This window comes from Acinonyx jubatus, chromosome D2, assembly GCF_027475565.1.
Source record: "Acinonyx jubatus isolate Ajub_Pintada_27869175 chromosome D2, VMU_Ajub_asm_v1.0, whole genome shotgun sequence".
Lineage (NCBI taxonomy): Eukaryota > Metazoa > Chordata > Mammalia > Carnivora > Felidae > Acinonyx > Acinonyx jubatus.
Window position 1 is genome coordinate 84834526 of NC_069393.1, and position 19355 is coordinate 84853880.

Genomic DNA, 19355 nt, shown 5'->3' on the forward strand with positions numbered 1-19355 from the left:
ACATCTTGAAATGCCGGCTGCATTAGAACACAAAGGCTGGATGTCTTTTCCTGAAAAGTCACTCTCAGCAGGGCTTGGCAGAGTGACAGCATCGTCCTGTGACCCTGGGCAGGCTGAGTCCCTCCGCCTTGTCTTACCCCAAAGCCTTGAACTGGGGCTTAAGGGCGGTCAGGAGCAGCTCTCCTGGGGCGCATCGCCCCTCCCCGCCTTCCCCTCCGACCGTCCCCACTTGCCAGGCGTTTCGGAGTCAGAGCCTCCGGCTGGGCGTAGGATCTACCACGGGGCTCGGAAATGTGGCTGGAGTGTCGACAGGCAGGGGCCTCTTCCGCGCGTGCCCCGCTGGGTGGGCGGGAGGTGGGAACTCTGGCTTCGCCCAGACGGAACGCGAGCCCTCGGGCCAGCTCGGCGCGTTCAGCACTCTCTGCGCGGACAGCGCCAGCCCCGCGCGCGGGCTCGGGGTCGGTTTGGGGTCGATTTGGGGGCGGGGGCGGGGGGAGCCGGGCCGGTCGGCCGGGTCACGCGCCGCGCGCACACCCGCCGCAGGAGGCTCCGGGACCCGCGACCCCTCGCCCGCTCCCTCCATGGCCGCACGCCGGCCGCAGGAGCCCGCGGAGCCTCTGCCCGCGGGCCCGGGGACGCTGGGCTCAGGCAGCCTGCGGGCCCGGCCCAGGCTCGGCGGCGTTTTCCGCTGCGTGGAGGACGCCTTTGAGAACAAGACGCTGCAGCTGGACGCGTCGGGCGGTGGCCGTCGGAGCCCTCGGGCTGGAGAGCCGTACAGCGGGCCACCTGGCGACCCAGAGGGACGCGGCGAGCCCCGCCGAGATGACCCGGAGGCCGCGGCAAGTCTGGGAGGGCCGCCCCGCTTGACCCAAAAGCAGGCAGTGAGAAGCCGCAGGGAGGGCAGGCCGCCGGGGCGTGGACCAGAGGCTGTTTCTCTTCCCAAACCCCCAGCCTCTCCGAGGGGACGTGAGGGCTCGGGGAGGGGCCTCCCTCTCCCTGACTGGCCGAGTCTGTCCCCGGGAAACTCGCTGTCCTGAACCCGCGCGCGTCGGGCCTCTTCTGCCTTGGTTCTGCTTCTCCGGTCTGTCAGGGGCTCTGGGTAGCTCTCTTTCTCTGCATGTCTCAGTCTCGCTCTGCCTTCCTATCTCTGTGCGTCCTTAACTTGTGCCCTTGTCCCCTTCCTCCTGTCCCCAAGCTTCACGCGGCTGGCCCGTGGAGCAGCCTTGCGGGAGGTGTGTCCACCGCGGGGTCCCGGAGCCAGTACACCGCCCTGCGTCCCGATCCGGGCCTGGACCATAGGATGCGAAGGAGCCAGGCTTTGGCCAGAGGCGCCTTCCCGGAGGGAGTCCGGCTCCCGCAGCGCCTGGGCCTGGATTTGAGATTAGGATCAATCCCAGTGGCCTTGGGTGCGTCGGGTCACCAGGGAGCAGGCGGCGGGCCCTGGCAGGGAAGGGGCGAGGGCGGGGCCTGCAGGACTTAGCCTGACTTCACCCTCTTTCCGGGGGCCAAACTCCGCACACGCAGCGGCCAGGACTTGTCGCAGCCCTCTCCCCCTCCCCAGACAGCGTGCGTCCGCGGGTCCGCGCGGCGCCGGGGGCGCAGGGGTCCCGCCTGTGGCCTTCGCCGGGGTCCGGGGCGGAGGGGTTACTGAGCACGGCCGGGGTACTGTGGCCTCCGCCGGGGCGGCTAGCGGGTGGGTACTGAGCACGGCTGGGGCGGGGCTTGAAAGCAAAGGAGCAGCTGCGGGCCGGGGGCGGGGCGGGCCCGGGGGCGGGGCTCGGCACCGGAGCCGCGCGGCCCGGCGTGCTCGCACTCGGAAGCCCGGCGCCCCAGCGTACAGGCCCGGGCTCTGCGCGCCCCCGCCCGGGACCCCCAGGGCCGCTCCGCTTGAGCTAGGCCGCGCCGGCCGAGCGTGGGGGCCGCGCGGGCGGGAGGAGCAGGATGTCCTTCCAGGGCAAGAAGAACATCCCTCGGATCACGGTGAGCCCCGCTCCGGCGCCCCCTTCACCCCACGCCCCCTGCCCACCGCCGGGGCCGGACCGTCCCGGCTCCGCGCCCAGCTTGCTGCGCTCCGCGTCTAGCCCGCGCCGGTGCCCCCCTCCCGGCGCTGGTCCTTCCAGCGAGCGCCGCGCCGGACTCACAGGTCCCGGGCCCTCCTGTGCGCCAGGGAGGGCGCGGGGCCGGGAGAGGCCTGCTCCCCAAAGCGGGGAGGGGCCTCCTTCCCCGCGGCGGCCGCGCGCCGAGGCGGGGAGATCCGGTCTCGGCGTCCTCCCGGGACGCGCGGCCTTTTGTTGGCACCGCCGGCCGGGCCTCGGGTGCGTCCCCCGCGCGGCGCGGCTGGCTTGGCTCCGGACCGCGCCTCCGCCGCGCGGGGAGCTCTTTGTCCGAGACAAAGCGCCTCAGCCCCCGCGGCTCAGCCTGGAGCCCCTGGAGGCCCGAACCCCTCCACGGAGCCGGGGTTCGGAGACCCCAGGGGAGGCGAGCGCTCCCTCGTAGCCGCTGAGCGGGCACCCCGGCAGCCCCGGCCCTCGGGAGGGGAGACCCCCCAACAACCACAAGCGAGGGTGCGGGAGGTCAGACGGTTCACCCCGCGCTGCCAGCAAACAAAGCCGCCCCCTCCAGGCGGCCGGCCGGGAGCCGGCGGAGGGAGGGGGAGGGAGGCGTCCCGGCGCCAGCTGGACCGTGGCAGGGGGCGCCCGCGAGGCTGAGACCCGACTCTGGAGTTGACCTCGGCAGGAGGGTGGTGGACTTGCGGATTCCCGTCCTGAGAGATACTCCGGGAGGAAGGAGCCCCTGTCCTTCCCGGACTGGAGGGGGTCTTGCCTCGTGACTGGCTCGGGGTCCAGCCCGATTCGGGAAGTCTGCCAGTGGCTTGCACGGGGTTGGGGTTTTGGGGGGGGGGGAGTCAGACACAAGATGGCTTGTTTAGGGGAACTTCCAGCCTCATCCTGGTGAGCACCTCATCCCAGCTGCATTTCCCTCTTGGTTCCAAACCCAGGAAGGTTCCCAAAGTGTGAGTTCAGGTGCCTGGAAAAGGGAGGGATGTAAAAGACCACAAGTAAGGTCTTCCTACCTGGGCGGGGTGGGGCAGGGCACACAGACGGCAAGTGTCCTCCTGCCGGGGGGGGGGGGGGACACAGACCACAAGTAAGGTATTCCTACCTGGTTGGGGGGGTGGGGCACGCAGACCACAACTCTCTTCTGCCAAAGCCTTCGTCTTCCTGGTCAGGGTTTCCTTGGGCTTACTTGAGGATGGTCGGTCCACTGGGGGCTGCACTTGGCCCATGGCCTGGCTCATCAGCTGTTTTGTAGACAGTGGGGGGTGGTTTTACAAATCAATACAATCCTGAGAAGTCAGTCCAAATGGAAATGAGGACGAGAGGAGGATCACGTAGTGAGGAAGGCCCACCCGTGCCGGGTCATGTGCACCTCAGCGGGCTCTTGGGGTTCCTGCTAACTGCACTGCACAGCCTGGCTCCTGTGGCCTCAGCTGTTGGTGCGTGGAGAGCCACGCCTCCCCGTGAGGCACACTTGTCGTTCCTGCCAGGCCAGGTCAGAGGGGTGTTGAGGCTCAAACAGGGGAACAGGAGGAAAGGGCTGCCGAGCGGGGTGCTCGTCCACAGCCTTCTGTGTCTCTGCTCCTTTTCCACGTTTCTCCCCATCATTCTCCCGAGTCCGTGCCAAGTTCCGTGCATGATACCCTACTTTCTGCCCCACTTTGCACCTTCCCCACCACTTGGCGGGGTTCCTAGAAGTGGGTTTATGGCTGCTGAGCACTGGGCCAGCCCCACCCGGTGCCACAGCTCCACGCTGTGCAGGTGACCCACCAGCTGGCCTCGCATCCTGGCACTTTGTCCACCCATGTGGGGTACCTCCAGGCAGCACCACGGCCTGTGGTCACCCTGATGTCTTCCTGGCCCTTCACCCCCATGGCCTCTCCATCAGCAGCTCCTGCCTCCCGAGTCCCAGCCTCTCTGGACTCTATCCCTCCTCGGCCCCTCAGCACCCCCAGACAGCCTAAGAGAGCACCAGGCAACACCCCCATTTCCATCACTGAACACCGCCCGTGAGCGACAGTGGCCTCCAGACCCCTCTGCCCCATTTGTGGGGGTGGGAGACAGTGCTGGCTTCCTCGCTCATTTCTACGTGTACACATTGCATCCGAGTGTTCCAATCCTAATTCCAGAGGAAGAAGTTTTGGGGAGGATGTTGAATAGCTCAGTTTGGAGAAAACCTGTCTTTTGTTTGCTTCCAATAGAGCGACCGCCTTTTGATCAAAGGCGGGAAGATCGTGAATGATGACCAGTCCTTTTACGCTGATTTGTATGTGGAAGACGGTTTGATAAAGTAAGTTTCTGCCTCAAATATCTTCACAGATCACACGTGTGCACATTGATTGCACATTGTCCACAAGTTTACCTTTGGGTGAACTCCACCTAAATGTTTTGTTTTGTTTTCTTTTCTTTTCCAAAATCCCGTTCCCTGGAAAGAGCCCCAGCCCAGGCCTTTAGTGACAACAGAATCTTGTCAGTTAGTGGCAAGGTCTTGGGAAGCAGGACAGTGGCTCACACATGTATGTGTGTTATCACAGCTGTAGGATGATTCAGGGCTTGAGGTAGGTGCTTAATAAATACTTACTGACCACACCTGTCAGCGTCTCTGTTCCTGTCAGCGGCTCTAGTCCCTAGAGCAACACGTGGAACCCAGGTGGGCACCGCAGGGCAGTGCCCAGGGTGGGTCTTCTGTGTTGACTGTCTCAAGCCCACGGCTGGTATGTCATGCTCTCTGACGGTCTCTGGAGGCCAGACCAGTTAAGTAATCTTTGTTGCTTTCAGACAAATTGGAGAAAACCTCATTGTCCCTGGAGGCATCAAAACCATCGATGCCCATGGCCTGATGGTCCTGCCAGGCGGAGTGGACGTCCACACGAGGCTGCAGATGCCCGTCCTGGGCATGACGCCAGCGGATGACTTCTGCCAGGGGACCAAGGCCGCCCTAGCGGGAGGGACCACCATGATACGTGAGTGTCTCCTGCATGCAAAGCATCCGTCCCAGGCTCCACCGGCCAGGCTTCTGTGTTGCAGGAAGAGCCTTACAATAGAGCGATTTTTTTGGTCTATTTCCCTTTATTACCTTTCAGTCTAAGAAAGCCTCGCGTATGCTTTTGTTCTCCCCGTTCACGTTGTGAGTCATCTTGCCTTGGCCAGCTCCGGCGTGCTCCTGGGATTTCCATGGGAGCAAATGGATGTGTGCCCAGGAATTTCTTATTTCCTGGGAAGCTGGCAGCCGGCCAAGGACTAGGTTTTCCAAACCAAAATGCCTTGCACGAGGGGAGGGGTCATGTCTGAAGCAGACACGTTTGCTCCTGAGCCTCTGAAACTCGGTTTGCACAAAGTTCCTGCCCATGTCGAGAAGGAGGCTACGTTTTCAGAAAAAACATGACAGGAATACTTACTGTTATCTGATCAACAGCCACAAGAGTTGCCCTTTCTTCAGTGCTGGCTCTGTGCCACCTGCAGCCCGTAAACCCTGGGAGCTCGGCAGACAAGCCCCGCCTACCTAACAGCTTGCAAGGCGGATTCACCTGCCCGAGGTGAACCTGACTGTGCTAAGCTCAGAGCCAGGACGAGACCCCGGCCCTTCTCTCATGGCCTTGAATGCCACCAGCTGGGCTGTGCCGAGTGCAGGCACCCTGCTGTGGTTAAGACCTGGTCTAACATGCCTGGCTGAACCCTGGCTTCACGTTCCAGCTGTTCGACTTCAGTAACTCACCTAACTTCTAGAAGCCACGCTTTGCTAACCTGTGAGGCGGGCGGGAGGGGAAGAGCCTCCTTAGACGGCTGTGGGGACTAAGGGAGTCAGTGCACAAGTTGTTCTGTTGTGCCTGGCACACGGTGCATGCTGTCAGTGCTGCCACCAGGAAGGCTGCCCTGAGGACTCTGGGCTGCTTCGCAAGTTATGTTTAGCTATTGCCCAAACCACGGCTTCGTTTGGTTTACTCAACCATGAAGCAAACACCAACAAGCCAACAATGGTCTTGTTTTTTAGTTTGAGGAGACTGGCCATTTTATTTAATTAATTATTTAATTAATTAATTAATTTATTTTTTAATTTTTTTTTTAACGTTTATTTATTTTTGAGACACAGAGAGGCAGAGCATGAACAGGGGAGGGGCAGAGAGAGGGAGACACAGAATCTGAAACAGGCTCCAGGCTCTGAGCTGTCAGCACAGAGCCCAACGCGGGGCTCGAACTCACGCACCGCGAGATCGTGACCTGGCTGAAGTCGGACACTTAACCGACTGCGCCACCCAGGCTCCCCAAGACTGGCCATTTTAGATCACTGCTCATGCTCATCACTGGTGGCCCCGGCCAGCCAGGACACTTCGTGATTGTTACCTGCTCGTGCCAGTGCCCAGGCATCAGACAAGCTGTGAGGTGTCACTGTGAGGACAGAGAGATGCTGTGGCTTGAAGCTAGCCTCTGGCTAACCGTCTTCCCCAGGCTGGAGCCATACAGGGACCACAGGGCAGGGTAGCACCCTCTCCCCCAGGGTCCTGGGCGTGAGATCTGACCTGCGGGGAGCATGGGAGACCCACATTGGGGGGGGGACCCACAGTCTGCTGGGGGAAGGCACAGCGTTTGCCAGTAACCCTTGGGTGGGTGTGCCTTCTTGTTGGCCACCCCTACTCTGAGCCCTTTCCCGGCACCCAGGGGAGACCGTGAGCAGTGTTTGGACCTTGGACCTGAGGTTGGGTGGGGGAAGTGATGGTGTAGTCGCCAAGTGCTCTCCTGGTTTCCCCAGGGGTGGGGTGGTGTTGTGTGTAGTCAGTGAGGTGCAAGTAAGGGGAGCCAGCCCCGTGCTGCTGTTCCGGGCTGGCTGGCCAGGTTCAGCACCACGGACAGCACCACCACCTGCTTCTCCCCCCTCCACTGGCCCTCCAGGTGCGCTCACTCACGTAGACACCTGTGTTGGAGGTTAAGGCTCTGGACTGCCACCGGCGCTCCTTGGGGTGAACGGTTCCATCAGGGCGTGGGTGGCTTGAGTCTGGGCTTTCTCTCTGCTCAGAGAAGGCCAAGGGATATGAGGCAGAAGGTGCCTCTTTGGACAGAACCAATGAGCAGGTTCATAGCAGCACCAGCCTCATGGAAGCGGCCCGTGGCCTCTCCACGGCTTTTTCAAAGGCACTTCCTGATCTCTTGGGAACATGAAACCAGTCTCCCTTGGAGGCCAAGGTGGTTTCTGGTGACCAGAGTGGGGGCTCGGCTGACCGCACTGCCCCCCCACAGTGGACCACGTATTTCCCGACACGGGTGTGAGCCTGCTGGCAGCCTATGAGCAGTGGCGGGAGCGCGCGGACAGTGGAGCCTGCTGTGACTACTCCCTCCACGTGGATGTCCCCCGCTGGCATGAGAGCATCAGGGAGGAGCTGGAGGCCCTGGTCAAGGACAAAGGTAAGGGCATGTCCAGAGGCCGGCTGGGGTGGCTGGAGGGCGGGTAGGCATGGGGGTCCACGCTTCCCTGGTGTTGGCTGGAAAGGGCCCCTACCCCCAGCCCCTGGCCAGGCTGGACTCTGCGTCTGTTTGACCCCAGGGTGGGGGGTTGGGAGCTGGGGGGAAGAAGGACAAATTGGAAGGTCTGTTCTACTTGCAGAGGATCCAGAGCAGGAGGTCACCTGCCTCTGTGTCTGAGGGACGGGTCCTGTCACTGTCCTGAGCTGCAGCCCAGGCCCCTTGTCCCTGTCCTGGACGAAAGACAAGAACTACAAGTTTTCCTAGCGTCCTTTTAGGAAGGGGATACTTTCCAACCTGCAGTTCCCTGTGCTGTCTGCACTGAAAAGCCAGTCTGTGAACAAGGCTTAATTTCTTTTAATCAAAAGTCCTGAAGCAAAACCCACATCAGAGCTTCTTGGGGATTTGACACAAGTTAGTTTACGAGCAGGCCCGTGGGAGAGGAGATCAGGGAGCAGGGGAGGCTCCCGGGCGTCGGACCGACAGCGGCTGGGATCTGATCCCCTCTGCTTGTGCTCCAGGCGTGAACTCCTTCCTGGTCTTCATGGCATACAAGGACAGGTACCAGTGCACCGACGGCCAGGTGAGGGCAGGGGCTGAGAGGAGGGGACAGCGGGTGCTTCAGGCCGCTGGCAGGGTGCACACAGCCCCACACGCCTTGTGCGCTCTCTTCCCAGATGTACGAGATCTTCAGCATCATCCGGGACCTGGGTGCCCTGGCCCAAGTGCACGCAGAGAACGGGGACATCGTGGAAGAGGTGCCCAGAGGGCTGCCCGCAGGATGGGCGGGGGTGGATGAGGGGCCGGGGTGGCTTCTGGACACTCACATGTGGGCACTTTGTCGCACAAACCCCCAGGGAGGGAACAGTGGACATATTCTGGTAGGCAGGCTGCCCTGGATCAGAAGTCAAGCAAGCAGGGAGTTGGGGGGCCTGGGGGCTTTTGTCCATAATAGAGATTCCTCCGTGAGCATCACACTTCTTTTTTTTTTCAATTTTTTTTTAACATTTATTCATTTTTGAGGAGGGGGGAGGGGCCGAGAGAGGGAGACACAGAATCCGAAGCAGGCTCCAGGCTCTGAGCTGTCGGCACAGAGCCCGACGTGGGGCTGGAACCCACAGACCGTGAGATCATGACCTGAGCCGAAGTCGGACGCTTAACTGACTGAGCCCCCCAGGCGCCCCTGATCATCACACTTCTTATCAGAAGTTTCCCAGAACCAAAATGTTGCTTCCGGGGGGACCGAGACAGGCTTTCCTGGTGTCCTCTGCCCCTGTGGATCGAGGCCCCACAGAGAATTAATTGTTCCTTGTGGTCACTGAGCACAGGTCCTGGCCCCCACCTGCCCCTGTGCCTGGGCTGTGGGGTCGGCGCCCGCAGGTACAGATGCTGTGGGTGCCTGGGAGGTGCGGGGCTCCTCACGGGGCAGCATGCCTCCCTGGCATCCCAGACACAGAGAAGCTTCCTGGTGGGTTGGGCTCTGCCTCATCCCCAGTTGAAAGCAAAGTGGTGACACCTGGGGAGGGACACGTGGGGTTCCCTCGTCCACCCACCCCGCCACGAGAGCGCCAGGTGCCGTGTGTGGCCTCTCTGGTCCAAGGCCAGGCCGGGCTTCAGTTAGGAGAACGCTGTGGGTCTGGCTCAGTATGCAGGCAGGTGGGCAGAGCATGCCAGGGAGACCCCACCAGTGTGGGGAGTCGTGTTATTGGGTCCACGGGATTCTGCTTCTCACCGGTTCTTCACGGTGACTCCCGGATCCACGTCTTCATTCATGCGAGAGGCACAGATCTTCAAGGGCGTGCTGGGGAAAGTGCATTCTGTCCACCCCTGACCACGGAGCCCCCAGTGTACTCCTGGATGCCCCCTGCTGGCGAACACAGTATGGCAGGAAGGGTGCCCTCTCCAAGCCCCAACCTCATCTGTAATGTAGGGAGCTGGGGTCACTCCTCTCCAGACCCACCCTACTCCTCCGTTCTGAGTTCTCTGTAGTTGGTGATTCGGGGGCCTGGAGGCCCGGAGCTCAGTGTAGGGGAGGAGAGCTCACATGAGCGTCAGGGGGGCAGGGCACATCTTGGGGGCGGGGTCTCCTGGGCTGCCTACATCACACCCAGACTGAGGCTCTGTGAGACTCTGGCTGTACCCGGGCCGGACTGTGATGTCCTGTCCGTGTTTTTAGGAGCAGAAGCGGTTGCTGGAGCTTGGCATCACCGGCCCCGAGGGCCACGTGCTCAGCCGCCCCGAGGAGGTAGGAGTTTGCCCGCTGAGCGCCGTCCCAGCCCTGACCGCATCCCAGACAGCCACTTCACGGGAGTGGACCTGACCCCGTGGGCGTCCAGGGCTGTGACTCGCTGGTCCTCCTCTGGCTCATGTCCCCCATCACCACCGGTGGCCCTTAACCCAAGGCCAAGAAGGCGGTGAGGTCAGGCTCTGGGAACCACCTGGGTCAACCTAGACCCTCCTGGGCACTGAACTGCAGGCTGGGGTCCTCAGTCACTCACGCTGCCCCCTCTGGGCCTGGGATCTGTGGGTGATGGTGGCCGTCCATGCCCACACCGGTCAGGAGGCCCCAGGGCCCGCTCAGTCTGAGCTCCCGTCCCCAGGTGGAGGCCGAGGCCGTGTACCGTGCCATCACCGTTGCCAAGCAGGCCAACTGCCCCCTGTACGTCACCAAAGTGATGAGCAAGGGTGCGGCCGACATGGTCGCCCAAGCCAAGCGCAGGGGTGAGTGCCGGGCCCTGGGCCCCAGACGCTTGGGGGCGGGGGCGGATCTCTCAGGGATCGGGGGTCACGTTCTCAGGACTGGGGGCCCAGCTGGCTGAACTGAGGCTCAGAGCAGGGCAGGCCTGATGGAGAAGCAGCGGCCACCCTGCCTGGCCTCTCGGCAGTGGGGCCTCGGGCGGGGGCTCCAGGGGTGAGTCCTGCGGGAGACACAGGCGCCCCGTGCCTGTACAGGTGGGGCCCGGCCTCCTGTCTTGTCGAGGTAGCAGCTGCTCACCAGGGGCCATGAAACAAGGGGCCCGTTGGTCCTGTGTGCACAGAAGTGACAGCTGTGTGTGCGTGTGTCATGTGTACACGTGTGTGCGTGTTTGTGTGCGTGGCGTGTGCGTGTGAGGGACAGCTGACCCTATGCCTGATGGGACCTCGCCCCCCCTGCCCCACGCTGGGAGCCCCACATCACTGTGTGCTGGGTGCCTCCGTGCCTCCAGGAGCTGGGGTGCACACACTGGGAGCCTGGGTGGCCTCTGCCCATAGAACGCCCCCAGTGGAGGAGGCGGTGGGGACACAGAAGAACGGGGGTCCTACGGGACAGGGGGACAGGCCTCAGGCCGGCAGGGGCGGGCAGAGTTGACCACGTTTCCTGCCCTCGGCCCAGCTGATTCCCCAGCAGGCCCGACCTCTGGCAGATGGTGTGAAGGGGAGGGTATGGAGGGGACCCCCACGTGGGAAGGTCCGGGTGTCCTGGAAGGTAGAGATGAGCCGTACAGGGTTTGGAAATCGAGGGGCGTAGCAAGAGCACAGCGCGAAGGGCCCTACCCTGCCTGGGTCCGGGGGGCAGGCAGGCTGTGGGGGTGCCTCTCACGGGCCTCCCTGCAGGGGTGGTCGTGTTTGGGGAGCCCATCACCGCCAGCCTGGGCACCGATGGCTCGCACTACTGGAGCAAGAACTGGGCAAAGGCCGCGGCCTTCGTCACGTCCCCCCCCATCAACCCGGACCCCACCACCGCAGACCGCCTCACCTCCCTGCTGTCCAGGTAAGAAGCCCCTCCGGGCGCCCCGCCACGACCTCAGCCCCAGCAGCCCTGGGCTTCTGCACGAGCCGCGGGCAGGGACCCCCCCAGGCAGAGAACCCACGCCGATCTGTCCTGGCCCTCCCGTCCCCGTGCTGAGCCACCGGCCGTGCCCAGCGCTGCTCTGGGACAGCCTCCGGCCCCCGTGGGCTGTGCTGGCCGGGCAGGGGGGCGAAGCCGGCTGGCCTTGGCCGGCTCAGGAAAATCAGGCCACGGTGGGCTCCCCTGACCCCCCCTTTTCTCAGCGGGGACCTCCAGGTGACCGGCAGTGCCCACTGCACCTTCACCACCGCCCAGAAGGCCGTTGGCAAGGACAACTTCACGCTCATCCCCGAGGGCACCAACGGCATCGAGGAGCGGATGTCTGTGGTCTGGGAGAAGTGTGTGGTGCGTGTGGACTGGGGGTCTTGGGCCATCCCCCCCCCCCCCCCCCGCCGGTCCCTCAGAACAGAAAGCCACTTACCCGGTAAACACACCGCCTGGAACACAGGTCGGGGTGTGTTGTGTCCCCAGGGCATCACGCCCCCAGCCCTGCCATCCAGGGCTCCCCAGATGTTCAGTTCTGGTACCCCTGGAGGAGACTCCCGCCGCTGTGGGGCGACCAGGTCACCTGCAGAATGCATCTGGGAGAGCCGGGTCGCTATTTGTGATGGGATTATGCCCAGTCTCCCCCAAAGGCCTGACGTTTCCTCAGACTGCCTGCACCCCCGCACTCCCGCCCTGAGCTCCTCCCCCCGCAGAGGCCCGGACACCAGCCCCCTCTCGTCCCCCTTCTTCCCGAGGCCTGGCCACCCCGGGGGACTGTCATGTCCTCCAGGGGAGATAGACGTCAGCAAAACCTGGCTGCTGATTGCCTCACAGGGTGAGCACGGTGCTGGTGTGCAGGGCCCAACAGGGACACGTGGGTTTGCGACAGCGGGGCCCTCCGATGCCCTGGGAGCGTGGTTCTGATGCCGCCTGCTGCCTGGGGACAGGGGCCGCCGTCCACACAAAGGCCGCGAGACCAGACCCCCGAGGGCTGTTCGGACAAGCACCCCCCCCCCCCCATCTCACCTTGGCCCTCTTGTTTCCCAGGCCTCAGGGAAGATGGATGAGAATGAGTTTGTCGCTGTGACCAGTACGAACGCGGCCAAAATCTTCAACATTTACCCGAGAAAGGGGCGAGTGGCTGTGGGCTCTGACGCCGACCTGGTTATTTGGAACCCCAGGGCCACAAAAATCATCTCTGCCAAGAGCCACAACCTGGTAAGAGAAGCCTGAGTCCCTGGGTCAGCGTCAGGGTCAAGGCTGGGGGAGCCCCAGGGACCTGCACCACCTACCTGCCCCGCCTTGCGGGAGACTCAACCCTGTTACAGGCCCTTCCTCCCGAGACACGCGTTTTAGAAACTGGCACGGACCGTTGTGGCCAGTTCCATCCGAGTTCGGCCCAGCGGGGGTGACCGGTTCTCACAGGTCCTAGAACAGGGGCCCTAGGGCTCCGAGGGTGCCGGTCAGCCCGCAGGGGGGTGAGGCCGGCCCTCCACCCTGTCTCCCCAGAACGTGGAGTACAACATTTTTGAAGGCCTCGAGTGCCGAGGGGCCCCCACGGTGGTCGTGAGTCAGGGCAGGGTGGTGATGGAGGACGGGAACATGTTCGTCACCCCCGGGGCCGGCCGCTTCATCCCTCGGAAGACGTTTCCCGACTTCGTCTACAAGAGGATAAAGGCACGCAACCGGGTAAGGCCGGAGCCGGCTGGGGCGGGGGGTGGGGGGGATGGCTCAGACTTCTCCGGCCTTGTCCACCTCCACGAGGTTTCTCCTCCTGGTCAGCCTGGCCCGGCAGAAATAAGTGGGACCAGCGCCTGCTTGGGGAGTCGGTTCTTAGCAGTGGCTTTATGTACTTTTGTTTTTTTTTTTTAAATCTTTATTTATCTTGAGGGGGAGGGAGGAGGAGCAGAGAGAGAGGGAGACACAGAATCCGAAGCAGGCTCCAGGCTCCGAGCTGTCAGCACAGAGCCGGACGCGGGGCTCGAACCCATGAACCGCGAGATCATGACCTGAGCCTAAACCAAGAGTCTGACGCTTAACAGGCTGAGCCCCCTCTGGCGCCCCTCCATGCACACTTTTATCACCCAAGTGGCACAACAAAAGGCAGTGGTGGCCGCCTCTCTGAGTGAGCGCCCTAGACCGTGCGGGGGCACCGTGGGAGCCCCCCCACCCCGCCGGCCGTGCGTGGACGCGCGTTCACAAACAAGCAGGGGCCTGTGGGCTTTACGGCAGCTTTATGAACCGGGGATTTGGGAGTACTTTCCACATCTTTCTTTCCTTCCCGCGACCCTTGGCTGAGCTGCCCCCTGCGTCTGAGGGACGCACCAGGCGTCTGACCGGCCCCGCGGCACGCGTAGCCGGCTCGCGCACACACACGCACACGTGTACACAAAATTACTGCGCACACAGGTTTGCTTTATCCAGCTTTCTAGAAGGACGTTGTCTGAGCTCAGAGCAAGGAGGGCCGGCTTCCAGGGTGGGCCGGGGGCCGGGGTGGCGGTCTCCTCCAGGGGGAAGGAGAGTGGAATCTGCTCTAACTCCTGGAGATGCCGCTGTCTCAGGGCGTGAGGGCCACACAGCTGCTCACCGAGGTGGGGCCTGGAGAACGCGGCCCAGCCGGCCCAGGTGCAGAGCCCAGGCCGGAAGTCCAGGCATCCCCCCTCCGCCTCCGCCCAGAGGGGTGGGGGTCCGCTTCTGGGCTCCTGCAGACCCCGCCCCCACACGCAGCCCAGGCAGGGAGAGGTGGCTCCCGGTCCCTCACCCTGGGTGCTGGAGGCGGGGTGTGGACTCAGACCCAAGCCGTCGGACTCGAAGCCCCACACTTGCCCCCCCGCACCCTGTGGTGACCCCCTGGGACTGGCAACAGTCACGACTCTGAGCGTGAGCCCCAGGGAGGCACCAGCAGGAAACGGCACACAGGAGGGTTTTGCTTCGTTCACGGACCGTTCCATCATGGTGGCTACTGGGGAAATGTCTCTGGCTTTGGGGCCGTTTTCAGGGAGGACAGGACCCAGGGCTTCCTCGGGGCTGGGGTGGGGGCTCTGCTGGGGCCACGAATGAAGCCTACTGATGAGGCAGTGGCCACGGGGGCCGGCTTCCCCTTCCTTAAAGAGGCCACGTCCTCAGGGCTGCCCTTGTCTGAGCGTGTCCTCTAGCCTCAGGGGAAGAGGGGCCGTGTGCACAGGTGTGAGCAGGGAGGGACGTGCACACTGTGTAGGGGGGAGCGGGGAGGGAGGGGTGCATTCGAGGTTGCGGGTGGTCGCAGGAGGAACCCCTCCCTTGGCTGGGAGCCCTGGGGTTCCAGAGCCTGGCAGAGGGGGGCCGTGGAGCAGAGCAGGCTCGGTCCCCCTGACGCCCAGCCCCTCGGCCCCACAGCTGGCGGAGATCCACGGCGTGCCCCGAGGCCTGTACGACGGGCCTGTCCACGAGGTGATGGTGCCTGCCAAACCGGGGGGCGGTGCCCAGGCCCGCGCATCCTGCCCAGGGAAGATCTCGGTCCCACCGGTGCGCAACCTGCACCAGTCGGGGTTCAGCCTGTCTGGTGAGTGGAGCTGGGGTGGGGGCTCCGCTGGAGCATCCCGAGGGTCAGGAAGCGCCCCCGGGGTGGGCACCAGCACCCAGCCTGTGGCAGGGTGAGTTCAGCAAGGCCGCAGACCACCCACAACCGTCCGCAGATGGGGAGTGTGGGGATGGGGGTGCAGGACATGCTACCCCCACCCTCCAGGGGCCAGTGGGGAGGCCCTCCTGCTCCAGCGTCTGCCCCAATTTGGCCGCGGTGACCCCTACTTGGATCATTCGCGCTGTGGAGAGGGCTCAGTGACGGGATGGGCACACGATGCCTGTGCCAGGTGCCGTGTGGGGTCCGGCCCCTCCAGCCCGGGAGTTCCATGTCAGGCACATGAGGAAGGGCTCTGTGAGCACATGGGGACACACAGGGACACCGTGGAGGGCTCCGGGGGCCCAGGGTGCAGGCTGCCCCTTGGGCCTCTGGTCAGGGTCCTGGCTGTGCTGTGACAGATCCCTGCAGGTGCACTGGGCCCGGGTCCTACCTCTTCCCACCCCTGATGTCCCCGCCTGTCCTCCCTCTCACTGGCGGCAGAGTCCCTGCTGGCCTCCTGGGGTCATCATAAAAGCTAGGGGCAGGCTTCTCTTGTGGGGCCCAGGTGGGACGAGCAGGCGTGGCCGCCCCACCTCACTTCCCGCACACCCACGGCCTCGGTGTGGGAGCGTCTGCATGGTCTGCTCGTCCGTGTGCCAGGCTGTCCGCGGTGTGGGTGCGCGGGGGCTCCGCAGCCATGGCCCCAGTTACGGGTGCAGCCAGCGCGTCCGTGCCCCTGCCCTCATGCCCACCCGTTCTGCAGGGTCTCAGGCGGACGACCACATTGCGCGACGCACGGCTCAGAAGATCATGGCGCCCCCTGGCGGACGTTCCAACATCACCTCGCTGTCCTAGGTGTCCGCGTGGGACCCGGCGAGCCAGTGCTGTCCCACCCACGGGGCGGCGGCTGGCCGGGGCTGCTCACCTCACATAGCTCTCCCTTTGTCAGACTTACCTGAAAGGTGCTTGGCCTCACCTTCCCCACCCCCCACCCCCCAAGAAACTACCCTTTTGGGGTCCCAGGTCCTGTACGAGGAGCCTGTGCAAGGAAAGGGCTGAATTTGGGGGGTTTCACTGCCAGGTTGAAGAGGCTGGATGTGATGGCGGAGTCAGCTCAGGTGGCCCCGAAGGATAGCTGGGTGCTTCACAAAGGCAGGGCTGCCGCCCCGCCAGGACCACGGGAACCACGGGGGCCCCGCAAATGCGTGAACAGCAGGCCCGGCCGCAAGGCTGGGGCGTCGACTCCTGTCCCGTTATGAATCACTGCCCCACGGAGCCCCAGGCCTCCCCTCTGCTCCTGGGGGTGAAGGTGCAGCCTGCCCCCCTTCCCTGTCTGCCTCGGTATGGGGGGGGAGCGCCCGTGAGCTGAGCCCCCTGCCCCAGAGCTGCTGTGATTTCAGGGACCCATCAGGAACTTCGCAAAGGGCAGCCTCGTTCGTACGTTGCCAAGGACCAAACTTCCACTCTTGTAGTAGCCCGAGTCCAGGGGAATTTTAGGATCCTTTAGCTGAGATGCTCTCCTTTTACGACCAAGTGTGCGGTCTGGTAGTTGATTAGCGCAGCACATCGTGCACCAAGGACAGCTGTAGCCAGGAACCTGCATGCCACCCACAGCCCGAGCGGCCGCCTCTGCCCCGCGCGGACGGGAATGGGGTCTATTAAAGGCGTCTGGGTTAGAAGCTGCTGGCGTGTGGAGCCCCGACTTCTCTGACCCCGCACCACGTCCCCACCAGCAGTTTGCGTGCGGGGCACTCGAGAACATTCGTGCTGGCTGCACGGACGGCCAGCCACCCCTAAGGATGGCTCTGCTCGGCCTCTGGGTGGAGACGGGGCAGGGCTGGCTCTTCCTCTCAAGGGAAGGGGCCCGGGAACCGTGGTCACACCCAGGCCTGCAGCTCAGACACGGCCAGAAGATGCTGGTGTGGCCTGTGGCCAGATGCACGGAGCGAGAGAGTTGGGCTGGACGACCTCCACCACATTCTGACCAGACGGGCCAAGAAGGTGGTGCAGCCCCAGCCTGAGGCCTGTGTCCCCTAGGCCCTGCCCCCTCAAGACAGAGCAAACCAGGGCTTTGACTCAGAAGGCACTGATGGCCTGGCCTCACTGCTTTCATAGAAATCGTGCTGCTTCTCTGCCCCAGGTGTGGAATGTCCCCGAAGGGTGTATTTGCTCTAAGAGCAGGGTGTTCATGGTCAGGGGGACGACAAGCTGCACCGGTCGGGGACAGTCCCTTCCATCCTGCGCCTGCAGTGCCCATTCCTGGTGGTGACCAGGGAGCTTTTCCAGCCGTGCCCTCTGGGGGAGCACAGCCCCAGCCTGGAATCTGGGCTTCCTGTGGGGCTGCCCCCAGGAGAAGGCCCGACCTGGTGGTCCCCAGATCTGTTTGGTCAGTGCAGCCTCAGAGCTGCACTTCCGAGGCTCCGCCGGGGCCGACGCCCAGGCACAGGCGAGAGGTGATTGAGGAGCCAGGTCACACCTACATCCGCGCAGCCAGCACAGGAAAGGGGTGTGCTATCCCCTGGGGTCTCAAAGTGCACACTGAGATTTCACAAGGTTTTACAGAACCCTAACCTCTTCTCGTTCTTGCCTCCGGCACCACCAGGTCTCCACCTAGAACTTTCTCTGGGGGCTGGCACCACCCACAGGTGTCCTGCAGCTGCCCACCTCTGGACCCTGGCTTCCCGGTAGTGACTCCTGTGTCCCCTGCGTGGGCACACGGGGTTGTCTCTGACATGAACTCCCCCGGCCCTTGGCGAGCGGGGAGCTCCCTCTGCCCAACTCAGCCAGCTCTTTCTCACGCAACCTGCGGTTCTGGTTCTGGTTCTGGTTCTCCGCTGCCCCCACCCCACTGGCAGGCTTCGCCACCGTCCCTGTCGGCAGACTCCGCCCCTGCCCCACCCCACCAGCAGGCTCCGCCTCTGCCCCGCCCTCATCGACGGGCCCCGCCTCTCCCGTGCCTCCACTGGCCGACTCCGCCTCTGTCCCGCCCCGTTCCCGCCAGCAGGCTCCGCCTCTGCCCCCCCAGCTTTGTACAACCCCTGCCGGCTTACAACACGCACGACACTGGACACCGAGCAGCTCTTAGGTCGTGATGCTCAGAGGTGACAGCTGTACAGAAACACAGCAGAAGTCGCCAGAACAGTGTGTCTATAAAAACACTCCTCACCTTTCCGCACGAGACTCCGTGCGCCCCGGGGAGCCAGTGCACGGACGTCCGGCAGCCGACGGCGGGGCCGGTGCTGAGGGCTTATGTACAGCTGAGACTGGTGGCACTGGAGCCTCTGTGACTTGCCAGTGGTGGGCCGGAGGGGTGGGGGTGGGGGGCACCAGCGGAGGCCGCAGGCCTCCTGCCACCGTTGCAGGTAACGGAGCCACCGGGGCGTGTCCCCCACTCCAGGCGGTTGCCATGGGCCACGGAGAGCCCTCGAGCAGGCTCGGCAGTCAGCCCGTCCCCGTGCAAACAAGGCCAGGGAGCAGCGGGGCCACCAGGCCCGGGGTCTGTGCTGGGAGGGGCCGGGCTGCTCGGCGGGGAATGTCCACGCTGGGCCTCTGCCCGCCACCCCGTCCTGTCCTCCTGGCAGACCTGAGTCTGCAAAGCAGCGGGAGCTAACTCTCGGTGAGGCGGGAGGGGCAGATGGGGCCGCACATGGACAGGGCGGGGCGCGGCCCCTCGCGGTCCTCCGCAGCCTCCCCGGCCCCGGGGGCCGGCGGCGGCTCGCTCGCGGGGTCCTGGCTCTTCTTCAGCCTGTGGGGGGGAAACACAAGGAGGGGCTTTCTGCAGCCTCTCCGGCAGCCGCAGGACGCTTCTGGCCACCCCCAACCCTGGCCTTGGCCCAGGACTTGCAGAATGGGTCCCCCAGGGTCTCGCCGGAAGAAGTGCCCCTCCAGGCACCGCAGGGGGCAGAGAATGGGTGTGGGGTGGGCCAGGGGTCAGCCCAGCCCAGCAGCACCCTGCCTGACCACCGAGGCCTCAGACTGCAACAGTGGGGCTGGGGAGCCAGAGCTGAGAAGGACACCTAGTTTAAGGGCATGTCCTGTGGGTCAGCAGTTTTGGAACAAAGCTTGTCAAGAGCTTGCCTGAATGTCCTTATCCAGGCCTCCGGCCTCCAGGATGGCAGCCAGTGCCCTAAACCAGTGCCCACACATCGTCCTGGTCACCGGAGTGCAGAGCTGCCTCCTCCAGGAAGCCCTCCGTGCTGCACCTTACCACCCCTCTCCTGGGCCCGCAGCGCTGGGCTTCCTCCCTCCACTGCAGCAGGTGTCTTAGCTGTCTGAGGCCTGTCATAGCTTCCTGCTAACCAGCTGTGCCCTTTCTGTCCCATGGTCCCTGACATTCAGGAAAGTTTGTGGCGTGCACGAGGGAGGGATATCAGTCCATGTGACTGCAGGACTGCCCAGCCATCACCTCCGGCTGGGAAGTCCGCGGAGTCTC

The 19355-nt window shown here is 63.9% G+C and overlaps 2 protein-coding genes across 5 annotated transcripts in view; one reads left to right on the forward strand and one right to left on the reverse strand.

The window, feature by feature from the left end:
- The first annotated feature begins 566 nt into the window (after window positions 1–566).
- DPYSL4 (dihydropyrimidinase like 4) lies at window positions 567–16606 on the forward strand. 2 transcript variants are annotated; one of them, XM_053207826.1, is made up of 14 exons: window positions 567–881; window positions 4259–4347; window positions 4836–5020; window positions 7290–7454; window positions 8033–8094; window positions 8189–8269; window positions 9688–9756; window positions 10112–10232; window positions 11106–11262; window positions 11544–11685; window positions 12373–12543; window positions 12835–13014; window positions 14701–14866; window positions 15687–16606. In XM_053207826.1, the coding sequence occupies exons 1-14, from the start codon at window positions 582–584 to the stop codon at window positions 15776–15778; spliced, it is 1980 nt and encodes a 659-aa protein (XP_053063801.1). In that variant the 5' UTR covers window positions 567–581; the 3' UTR covers window positions 15779–16606. The 2 variants fall into 2 exon arrangements, with proteins under 2 accessions (XP_053063801.1, XP_026919241.1); XM_027063440.2 differs by lacking the exon at window positions 567–881 and adding an exon at window positions 1779–1980.
- A 1386-nt stretch (window positions 16607–17992) lies between these two features.
- Window positions 17993–19355, reverse strand: part of STK32C (serine/threonine kinase 32C) — a 96643-nt gene continuing 95280 nt past the window's right edge. For all 3 annotated transcript variants that reach the window (XM_053207828.1, XM_027063452.2, XM_053207827.1), the window contains one exon: window positions 17993–18668. In XM_053207828.1, coding sequence (XP_053063803.1) covers window positions 18530–18668 — 139 coding nt within the window. In that variant the 3' untranslated portion in view covers window positions 17993–18529. The remainder of the gene's footprint in view (window positions 18669–19355) is intronic.

Excerpts from the sequence above, each read along its gene's own strand:
- DPYSL4 (XM_053207826.1), top strand. The coding sequence starts at position 582 with ATGGCCGCACGCCGGCCGCAGGAGCCCGCGGAGCCTCTGCCCGCGGGC. Across the intron at positions 7,455-8,032 it reads GGCCCTGGTCAAGGACAAAG|GCGTGAACTCCTTCCTGGTC; the intron begins GTAAGGGCATGT and ends CTTGTGCTCCAG. Across the intron at positions 13,015-14,700 it reads GGATAAAGGCACGCAACCGG|CTGGCGGAGATCCACGGCGT; the intron begins GTAAGGCCGGAG and ends TCGGCCCCACAG.